The sequence below is a fragment of the Manis pentadactyla genome, chromosome 4 (genome assembly GCF_030020395.1).
Source record: "Manis pentadactyla isolate mManPen7 chromosome 4, mManPen7.hap1, whole genome shotgun sequence".
Lineage (NCBI taxonomy): Eukaryota > Metazoa > Chordata > Mammalia > Pholidota > Manidae > Manis > Manis pentadactyla.
The window spans coordinates 83,996,773-84,008,934 of NC_080022.1; the positions used below are offsets into that span (position 1 = coordinate 83,996,773).

The 12,162-nt window shown below is 33.7% G+C and overlaps 1 protein-coding gene across 5 annotated transcripts in view; it reads right to left on the minus strand.

Moving 5' to 3' along the window:
• DPYD (dihydropyrimidine dehydrogenase) overlaps positions 1-12,162 on the minus strand; it is an 879,000-nt gene that overhangs the window by 367,897 nt on the left and 498,941 nt on the right. For 4 of the 5 annotated variants that reach the window (XM_036883856.2, XM_036883855.2, XM_036883857.2 and 1 more), the window contains one exon: positions 1,985-2,149. The exons of the other annotated variant lie outside the window; for it this stretch is intronic. In XM_036883856.2, the coding sequence (XP_036739751.2) occupies positions 1,985-2,149 (165 nt within the window). The remainder of the gene's footprint in view (positions 1-1,984; positions 2,150-12,162) is intronic. 5 annotated transcript variants of the gene reach the window in all.

Consider the following 12,162-nt stretch of genomic DNA (forward strand, 5'->3'; position numbering starts at 1 on the left):
TGATAAAGTTAATTTTTAAGTTAGTCACAGTAAGAGGTTAAGACTATAATGAATAATAAATTAGAACAATATGCTGTGATATAAGTAAAGTGAATGTGGTCTCTCTCAAAATATCTTATTGTAATGTGATTTTTGTTTTTGTTTTTCTGTTTTAAAAATTTAATTGTTTCAAACTTCTCTCTGTGATGATGTAAGATGATAAAATGCCTATGTGATGAGGTGAATGACATAGGCATCGTGACATATATAGCATTAAGCTACTACTATCGACCTTCTGGTAGTATGACAGATGGAGGATCATGTGCTTCTGGACTGCAGTTGACTGTGAATAACTGAAACCATGGAAAGTGAAACTGAAGACAAGGGGGAACTATTGTAATAGTGGTCTAAGCTCAGGTATGTTACCTAACCTCTGTGTGTCTTAGTTTCCTCATTTGAGAAATGGGGAAAATAATAATACCTGTAAATTTGTTGAAAGATTGACTGAGTATTAAAATATATAAAGCACTTATAACTACCAAACAAAAGAGTATTATCATGTGCTCACACTGATTATTATTATTCTTGTTATTATTTTATTGCATTTTCAGTATTTAGCATAGCACCTAATAATACAGACCAAGTTTAAAATACATATCAATAACTCTTTTGAAGATTGACCACTTTTTGTCCTTGTCATTCTGAGAAAAGCTTCCCAAAAGATGTGGGTCCTATATGAAATGACTGACTTAACATAGTTGTTCTTAGAACTGATTGTATAAATGTGAAAAGAGAGAATTATAACGTCAAGCTCAGAAAATGAAAAATCCCTAATAAGCAGAAGCTATATATTTCAGATGGGTCATGATATTAAGTTTGCTACATATCTGAAGGGTTGACTAGAGGAAGATAAATTATATTCTATGTGATCATATTTTATTTCAAGGTAAGAGAGGATTTTGAAACAGTTAGAATCTTCTAAACCAGAAAACAAAATAAAAAATAAAACAAAAAACCTTGATAGGTAGGCAACAGTATAATATCTAAAGGTCCTGTCCAAGATTTTATTTATCAGTTTGTAGACAAACATCCACAAATTTCATTAGATTTTAAAATATTTATCATTAAAAATTTGAAGTATTCTCACTGTCTTTCGATCTTTTCTACAACATAAACACACACACTGATCCAAACTTCTACCTCCATTCATCATCAGCTCGCTAAGGTTAGATAGATGGATAAATAAATAGACAGACAAATACAGAGGTAGAGACAGATATAGAGGGGAAATGTGGACAAATATGTGTGTGTGTGTGTGTGTGTGTGTGTGTGTGGTGGAGGATGGGGACAGAGAATGAATGACATTAAGGACAACCCTAACCAACTATTGTAGAGAAAATACTATCTATAGGTTAAAAAACTACTGGCAACATATAAAAATCCACAAAGAGATGAAATATTATATGTAATCCTGATTTTACTATAGTATTGATGCATAGTATTTTAAAGGCAAAAAAATATTTTATAAAAGGTAGTTTACTCATTTGTATAAGCATATTAAAATTATTTGGTAAATTATTTCTCACTGAAAAAATATAAATAAACTATATAAGAAGAAATTCTGCTTCTGCCTCAGGTTTATATTTAAAATGATTTATAGTCTGAAATTTCTTCCTAAGATCATCACCTTCATAAATACTAGCCACATACAGTGAAAACCAACTCAATAAAGTGAGTATTTCATTCTCTTCCTCCTGCTTATGTAGATACTTCTTCCATCTACATGGCATCCATTTATAACAAAGCCTCACATTGTGGGGATTTTTATGAGTTCTTGAGCTTTTCTTTCCTTTTTATCTTTCTATGCATCAGTAAAGCAACTGGCAGTTTCTTTAATAAAATATATTATACACATTAATATTTATAAGCCTATGAATTGGATGTTTAAATAAACATTCACCAACTTATGCCAATTCTTTTGTTTTAGACGTTAAATCACACTTACATTGTCTGGAAAGTCAGCCTTTAGTTCAGTGACACTTTGACACCAATATGCAGCCGTTTTTTCACTGATGAGCTCAATATTCAGAAAGGAGCTTTGTCCAGGGCCATACATGGGGCCAGCGGTAGTTCCCCGGATGATTCTGGGTGAAACATTTGTCACTATGTCCTGATGAAAGAGTAGAGATATTGGGTCTCCTTTTAACAAAGAAAAACCATTATCTTTATTCTATGCTCATTTCCATATGACAATATTTTACCAAGTCCCTTCTCACATTTGTACAGAAGAATTTTAAAAATATAATTTAAATTACAGTTGTACACAAACTACTTCCAAATGAAAGTGTAAAATAAATACTTGGAAGCATTATTTAAATTAATTCCCATAACTGTAAGGTTACCACAGCGAAAAAATAAATATATGTAAATTCATATTGGGCAAGCACATTTTAATTTATTTGAAATTAAATAATAAATAAAACCTGATAAGCAAAATGCAAGCATATCATTTCACTCTATTTAATCTAAGTATCTCCAATGAGATTTAAACTATAATAAGAGTTAATGCTTTGTAAAGGAAAAATATATATTTTTTCCTAAAAGTAATTCCAATGTAAATCAGCCAAGGAGTATATATTAATAGTACTGGCACATCAAACTTTAATACACACTCTAACAAACTAACTGGGTCAACTTACCTGTAAGATTCTAACTATAAATTCACATTCAATGAGAACTCTTTCCCAAGACTGAAATGAAGGTATCAATAACTTCCCGATAACTATAAACAGTAAACAGTCAAATTAACTTGCTTGTTAAGTGTAATTAACAATCCACAACTGCTTCTAAAGCTGTATTAACAAAGAAGAGTAACATTCTTACATTACTGAAAACTAAAAAGAAACAAAGAAGGAAAATGTTTCTTTAGCCAACTTCCAATTAAAATTAATTTTGAGAAAAGGTCATTTAGTTAAGGATGTATCAGAATTAGTCATTTAAGTACCCCTCCTCACCATCTTGTCACTTTTAGTGAGATAACATGAACCCCCATTAGTATATAGCAATTAAGGTCAATTTACATATTTTAATTAAGAACCACCCCATATAAAACAATTAGCGTAATAGGCATACTAACTGGATTTCATAACATTTGGACGTTTTTCCAACTAGATAGACAGGAAACCTTAATTAGCATTAATTAGTGCTGATCTGCATATGTTTGATAAGGCATACCCTTGCCACAAAAGATTATTTATTCCTGAATCTGCCAAATGCTACAGTTGCAGAGGATAAAAGGACTTTTCTTCACATTGCATGTTAATTTCTGGTAATTTACATTCACTTTTACATTCGAATTAGTATATTATAAAATAAATGGCATAAATGTTACAATAAGCCTCCTTAAATATGTACATTTTTACTTATAGGAATCCTGCCAGTTCATGTTTTACTAATTAAGCCATTCTACTTCTATTGTAATTGTGGGCAGCATCACCAGCCTTACTTTGATTTGCTTGTTGTGAAACCATGTTCCACAATCTTAATAGGCAAAATGTCATATAGAGTTACTCCAGGAAGCTGAAGCCTAGTGGGTCAAATTTCTATCTCACCAAACCCTTAAGTGTGTGCTCTTCCTGCCTGCAGGTGGCTTCCATGCAGCTCACCCAGATAGGTATGCTCGTGCTGCCTTGGCTGAGAAGACAGTCCTAGAAATGTTTCACTCTAATAAGGCTGGTTCTTCTATGTTCTAGTTTTCAAAAGCTATACTCCTTCCTCTGCGCTAAACTCCTTCTCTAAACGCTCTACACCTAGATAAGTCTAGGCTAGACCGCAAGTTGTGCTCTGCACAGGAGAACTTGGCTATGGTGGTAAATATAGACCTTAGTTCACCAAGTCATGTGCCTGGGCAAGAAGTAGTGCCACAAGCAAAGGGGCACCTGTTTTAGATGACCATTTTGTAATTTAGTGGCACTTTCCGTTTATTCAACAAAACTGACTCATGTTAATAACATCCCTGCTTCTGCCATTTCTTCAGGTCTTAGCTCAGACTTCAGTTTCTTCGAGCAGCCTTTTCTGATTTTGCCAACATCTCCAAGTCTTAATGAGCTTCTTTGACTCATGCCCCTATAGCAAAACATACCTTCCCCAATGGGCATTGTTATTACCCTGTATTGTGATTGTCTACATTCTTGTCCGAACATTCAGAGTGTAAACTTCGGAAGCGAAGAGACTGTACCTTATTTGCTATTATACCCCCAGCTTCTAGCCTGGCATTTACTAGGTGCTCAAATAACGTTTTTTTGAAGGAGCCTAGACTAAAACCCCAGGCACTAAAATAGGACTTGAGGCATGGGACCTATAAGGTATTATTGCCACCCTCATTCTCTTGTTAATACACTTATGTTCAATAGGTACCCGTTCTGTGCTTCCATCCTTTCCTCCAGTCAATTCCTCTATAACTGGGGCCTTTACTTGTCTCCCCTGATCCCTCGAGATCCCTTTTCTGAATATATTCCCTCCCCCGACTATGGCTAGAGCCTGGTACCAGCCCACTGTGATACAGATCACCCATTACTCCACCTCTCCCCACCCCAGCCTACTGCAGAGCTTCGATGACAGGAAGTGTGCTTGAACTCATCACCCTGCAGCCTCTAAGATCTTCTTGACTGATGGCCCTAAATTGCCAGATTTATCTGATTTCTAAGATCCATGTAGAATGGACTCAACCACATACAATCCAGCCCTCAGCTTTTTTCTGATTTAGGTGAATAAAAATTCTTTAAATGCTCCATGGCCACTTAGGGATTTCTTAGCCATAAACATATCAGTACCTTAACAAACTACAATTGTCTCTTATATCTGTGCCCTTGGCTGGGCCCACATCTCCATACTATATTCGGCAATTCTTTTTTAATATCATCAAATAAGAAAGACACAGAATGCAAAAATTGTACCTACACTAAGGGAAAACTCAGTAGTCCAGAAATTCTAAGCTGTATGCTATTTTACAGTAACCTTCCTAATGACAATTAGGCCAGCAACCCACAATAGTCAAAAGGGCTGATAAGCTAGAAAATTTAATTAGAAGACAGTCAAGCAAAAGCTTCTTTTTTAAAATGCCCCCCTTCAGTGATACTTTAAAAACCTAACATTTTAACATTAGAGATTTTTTATTTTGTGTAGTATAAGTTTATTGTTAATGTTGGAGTTGTTTTATTTTTCTCTTCCACAATCTGGTGCTAAAAATGTAAATATGTCATGGAAGGATTATCAATCATCTCCTTAACCAAGATGGAAGAGGAAGTACAAGACTGATCAAAAGGAAATTTTATCTACCTTATAACAGGGATTATTTATTCCTTTACATGATTTTTTGATAGGCAGTATTTCTCTAAACAGGTCCGTGTTCCTTAACTCAAGCAAAGGAAATAGATCCTTAACAACCATGCAAATACAGATGCCTACAGTGTAGGACTTGTCACTTTCAGTGTCAGTTGTTACCATCATAGCAATTCAAGAATTCAGCATATTCCAAATTCAACTAAAGTGCCAATATTCCAATAGCACTCAGCGACAAACCAGTAATGAAATTCTATTCTAGCTTTTCTTTCCCAAATTCAGTCATATTTGCTATTACTTTGTCAAAACCTTTTCCACTGACTTAAGACTTGTTACATTTTTTAAATTAAGTAGAAGATGAATGAAAACTTGGATACAACCAATTATCCTTGGTCCTATGACTAGAGTTAGAGCTTCAATAATTGGGCAATACCTTACTAAAGCTTTTGACCTGGGAATACTAGAATTTGAGCATGATCTCTTAAGATAATATCTTGCTTTAATATTTAATAGCTAAATCATATTAGCATTGCTTAAGGGAGTTAATATAACCAAATAAATATATTCAAGAATCGTTAGAACAGATAAGAGTTTATTCTCTATAACAAAGATGAATTACTATAGTACTAATCTTTAGTGCATTAACAGTATGCAGCTTTTTAAAAATTAATGTTTATAGGTAAGGAAGTGTTAGGTGATATCTTTGCTTTATGTGATATTGTAACTACCATTATAAAATCAAGTGTTAGTGACCTTTTAACATTTGAAGGGAGGACAATGATTTTTCAGCATTAGTAAAGAGATTTAAATGGTAAACAGAATGATTATATTTGTTTGTTTAAGTTCATTTACTTGACCTCCCTTATCCTAAAAATACTATAGTGTTTCCATGGTTACTACTGAATTGAGACATTCACAATGGCCTCGACAAATAGAAAAAGGAAATTGCAGAGATGTCTTGGTAAGAGACTAGGAAAATAATTGGGATCCCAAAAAGCTGTATAAAAGAAAAGCAAAATTTGCAGAGTGGATCACACCTATGGTAGTACAATGGATAATTTTACAAATACGTCATTGAGTGAAAAGAGCAAGCTATGGAAAAATATATAGAATATGATACCTAAAACAAGCAAAATAATACAGCACATTGGTGAAACATATAAGTCAGAAAATAATTAAAAATAATTCAGGAGAGTGGTGACATCTTGGGTAGACAGATGCTGGGGGAGTAATTGGGTGTGGTGCAAGGGTGGCTTTTTGAAAGGATTAGTAACATATCATTATGAAGGTTTATCCCTGAACTGCAGAAATAAATGGTAGAATGAGAAATCTGTTCATTGAGCTTTGTGGTGTCATAGTGCGTATTGTTATAAACGATCGAGATAGTTTTATAGGTTTAACTAAAAATCTGTAACTTGAATATGAGACAGGTGTCCCTTTTTTAATTTCCAAAATTCTGCTGTGAATTGGTTTCTTTAGTCAAACAAATCTCTTAGTTATTTGGTATTATAAACTAGGATTTAAAAAAAGAAGTACACTATATGGGACAAATTGTTTTCTTTATCACTTTCTATGTGAGACTTAACTACACAATATTCTATGAAAGAGGAGAATCAGTTTGCAAATAAAGCTAACAACATAATATGATTAAATGTTATATAATATGATTCCATCATTATAAACCTGGCACATTCCTACCCTGGGAATACAAAAAGTCAAAAAAAAAAAATTCAACAGTGGCCCAGTTTGTTGCAACTCCTCTATTATGAAAGAACTGTCTTATATTTTATTTTCTTCATGAACTCCGTATATTAATATTTGGTTACTCCCCAAAATAAACATTATAATAGTCAGAAAAATCTGTTTCATTGTTTTAGATGGGTGAAATGGGTAGGATGCAAATTTTTTAATACACATCTTTTTTTTTTCAATTTTTTCACCTAGTATTTTACATAAAAATAGCACTCAAAAACCTGAATTAGTGACAAGATTTACCCATTTGTCATCAGGAACTTTAAAATCTGTCTATCTACACAGAGAACTCAGTAAACAAGAATGACAATGTTATCTATCCTAGAAATACAAGATAAATAATCAGAGAACTAGTGGCATTGAAATTGGAGAAACAATAGTAATGTAGGTTTTTATAGCACACATCTTTCATATACATTATCTTATTTGATCTTCACAACTCTATCATCTTGCTGCTAATGCCCAAACCAGGGATCAGAGAAATTACGGTGACTTATCCACTTCTGCACAGCTCTAGTGCACAGTGGAGATGAGACTAGAAGTTAGGAGTATTTATACAATATCAAGAATAATAAAATTAGTGACCTCTTAACATTTGATGTATGTGATCATAATTAGGAAGATTTTAGTTATAAGAAAAATAAATCAACTTAAACAAACTAAATTTTAAAAAGAGATGTAGTGTATTTACTCTAAGGAAAAGAAATACTTTATATAATAAAAGGAAGAAAATGCAGTGAGGAATGTTTCTCTCTCTTCTCTCTGCTTCTATTTTCTTATCTCTTCATTTGTCTCTCTTTCTACAGAGGGCTCCCAAGTTACAGTTACTCCCAAATTGTGTAATCTCTCAGGCCCAGTTTTAACCGTGGTGGTAGATTCTGGTGGGCTTAACTTGGCTTTGATGTTTACCCCTTGTTAGGTAACTATATCTAGCAGGTAGTATTAGGATTCATATAGATGCTTATGGAAACAAAGATGGAGCAACTGAGAGCCAGGTGAGTAGTCTAAAGAAGTCTACTACACCAGGACTAGTCTATGCAGGGTCACCTCAAGAAAAATTAGAAGAAGATTTTACATGAACACTGATAAAGTGTAATTAACTAGGAAAATGGTTGTAAAACAGATAAAATTATTATCATTTAGTGAAATGAAATTGTCCACAGTTTTGAATCCACCATGATAATCCATTTCCTATTTCTGTCACCCCAGACCTTGCAAGATCAAAGTTCTAAGAACCCTTTGAAATCCTCTCAGGTTTTAGATTACACTAGGAATTCTGTAGGTCCAAAACATTGGTGTGCTGAAGACTGTCAACACAAGATAGCTTGGGGTACACTCAATCTCAGTCTTGGGCTCTACTGAACTGACTGAATGGATACCCTATGCAAGGAAGGTAGCAGAGTGGAAAAAATAAGGGGAGAAAAAGCAAACACATTGTATTCTAGAATGAATAGGATGCAGTTTACAATCTGATTACACTTAAAGAGGAAAACAATGGATAGAAACCGAATACACTGAATGCTACAGTATGTCAAGGAAGGGATTTTATTCACATTACTCACATTTGGGCCAAATGCCCCCACCTTTTAGATAGTGTCAAACATCTAGAGGATTTGGTGTCTCACATTGCACAAGTACAGAGACTAATTTTTTGAATTTTATTTATGTCTGACTGGTAAAACACTGGGTCACAGACTTGTGTAGTTTTCTGTTTTTCATCTTGCCATTTTTCAAATAACTTACAGCTTTGTAAAAAGAACACTAAAAAGTTTTTTGTTTTACTCTTTGACTTTCTTGTCTGTTAAATGGGCTTCATTGTATCACAGAGAGGTTGTAGGGTATTAAGTGAAATACTTGCCTGACATGCAGTATTTGATAAATAAATATTCAATTATTCATCAACTCCCCAGCCTCAGAAACAGTCTAAACAGAAGTTATAAGAGTTTAGGCAACTGACCTTAACTGGTGCATGGGCTGAATCTGAGAAAGCAACAGGAAATGAGAATGGGTAGATGGTAAAGGGTTGTGTCAGACTGGAGAGCCTCGAATGATTGTTTTAAGTTCAGACTTTTCTCTGCAGCCTTTGGCAATCCATTGTCTTCTGTCTCCTATTCAAGTTATTAATACCAATAGCTCACAGCAGCTGTGAATTCACAGAGATAAGTTTTACAAGAAACAGATGAAGAGCTTTTTCAGAGCTGATATCAGATGGATTAGAACGTGATTAATCAACAGACAGACTGATTAAATTATTGGGTTCATTGTTCAGATAAGAGGTTTTGGATACACTCTGCCAAACTGTAATTAACTTAGAAATTTCTGCTGGCCTGCTTATAAGATGATCATGTGATATGCTTTGAAGAAATCTTTCAAGTCTCCAAATAGCAGCTGTGAAGGTGTAAGCATGAATAGGTCCTAATAATTATTAGTCATCTTCAAGTATTAGAGCAGAAATTTCATTGAAAATGGTAAGTGTATATAATTTAAAAATTTTACTTTTTATAAAACTTGTGTAAATTTCTGGTTTTATTCTAGAAGCCAGTGTAAATGAAATGGCTGTTACTTAAGGAGGGGAATATCTAAGAGATAGGAGTGATCTGCAATATGGCAATTTCTTCAATATGGTGAACAAGATATTGAGAGAAAACCTTCACAATACAGCACATTTAAAAGCACGGCACAGGATAAAAAAAAAAAAAGATGCAAAATTGTATTGGTGTCAAAATAAGGAAATTTCTCCCAGATCAGAAATGACAATGAAGCAGAGATCCACATGAACAAATTAGCTGTAGCGAGGGTGTTTGCCCTCAAGGTCTCTGCCAGTCCCTTGTGGCCAAGAGCCTAAATGCTAATAGTTTAGAATCACCCAACAGTCAAGTCAGGGCCTTTTAGAAACCTTCACATAAAAGTACGACAAATAAAAAGATGCTCTCAAATTGTGAGTAGAAAACAACTAAAAGACAATGGTGTGGTACATGCCCATTTCAGCCTTTATTATAGAAGATAAGTAAGTCTCCTCTAAGAATTCAAGTTTGTGTGGGCCCTGAAACCATAAGCTGAAAATTTGGTTTAAAATCAGCTCCTGGTCATGTGGTCCTCAGATAACTAGAAGAAGCAATCTCAAATTCTCTGGAGGAATTTTTATCCCAGTTGTCAAAAAGCTCCCATAAATAAATTTCCAAGGAATGTGAGCTCATAATCGAAGAATCATGCTAATGAAATTGCCCAGTTTTGGGAAAAAACAAAACAAAACAGAGAGAACATAATTGGAGTTCATAGGAAGAAAAAGCTACAAAGTCAGATCCAGAAAATTGAAAAAAAATAATAATAATGCAAATACTGACGCTATCAGATATAGAATATAAAATAAGTGTTTAATATGTTTAAAAAATAAAAGAAGGACCTGGATGTATAAATGCAAAATAAGAAACTCAAAACTTACCATGAAAATTTAGAATAATCACCAAAAGATAATTGTAAGAAATTTAAAAATATACAGTTTTTAATAATTCAGGGGAAAAAAACTTTTATAGTTTGGGGTAAACAAGAGATTAGATATAGCGTTAGGGAATTAGTCAACTTAATGCTACATCTGGGAAAATTACCTGCAAGGCAGCACAAACAAATGAGATGCAAAACAGGAGATGGAGGTTAAAAGGCTTGGAAAACAGAGTGAGAATCAGAGGAAAAATCTAATTGGAGCTCACAAGATGATAATGGGGAGACTCAAGAGAGGCAATATTTCAATAGATACTGTCAGAGATTAAACAGAATTAATGAGAGCATCGATCTTCAGATTGAAACACCAACAGACTCAAGGAAAAAAAATTAAATCGATGCCTTGTAGTAAATAAAACACCAAAAACAAAGAGAAGACTTAAAGGTAACAGTAAAAAAGACCATCTACAAATGAAAAGTGCATTGATAGTGAACTTTTCGTCAGGGCCAGTGGAACTCAGGAGAGTAAAACATTTTCTATACAGGAGCAATGTTAATTGAGAATTGCATACCTTCAAAAGTACAACTCAAGAGTGAGGATAAAATAATAACATTTCAAGCAAAAGGAATGATGAGCAAACGGCAGAGAAAATTAATAACTAATGCTAATTTAACTAGAATGTGAAAAGGTTTGAACAATAACCAGAGTAAAAGAAGTTGCATAAAAATATAAACTGATTGAATTTATATTAAGTATGAAAACACAAAAAACCAAACAGCATATTGCTTAGGATACATATGTGATGAAACATACAAGGGCAAGAAAATGATTATCACAAAATCTAAGTCATTAACTCCAGAGTGAATAGAAAGGGATATAACTGAGGAGGGGTGGATACACAGAGAGTCAAAGGTATAGGAATCTTATATTCTATATCTTATCCTGTGAAATGAGAAAAAAGGTATCTAGTTTATTATTTATTAAAATGCAATCCAAATCATATATGTTCTTCTGTATGCATGCTATATTTCATAGTTTAAGAAAGATAGATGCAGACCTGAAGGTGGCATTATTCCAGACGCAGCAGGCTGGGGCTCTAAGATTGGTATCCCCTCGACATTTCCACCTCTGTGGCCATGAATGACGTCTTAGAGAGAGTACTAATTGTGGCCATCTTCTAACAAAATGATGAAATTGTACAACATAATCTCTTACATCACTTTCAGCCTCCACTGTCTAAGATAGCAAAGTTATTTATCTATAAAACATACAACATGGAAACATTTCAGATAGGAAATGTTGCTATCTGAAGCCTTTTTTGGTCCATGACACAAATTGATGATTTAGGGATAATCTCAAACTCATCAAAATCATTCCAGGAAAAACACACTATGTTTTGGCTATCTTAGAGAATCCTCCCTACTGACTAAAATGGGAAGACACAGTATGAGGGATGGAAAAAAAAAAGTTTATTTCTGCCAAGATCTGCAAAACCATTCAGCTAACAAAAAATAATTCATTAGAGCAAATATACAAAGTCAAACCCCTAAATGTAAGTTAAGTAGCCATGAAATTTAATAATCAAAATAATAAAGTTTAAAGTCTGTTTTCTCATAATTCTAACACCCCAACTCAATAGCATTCTTTCATAT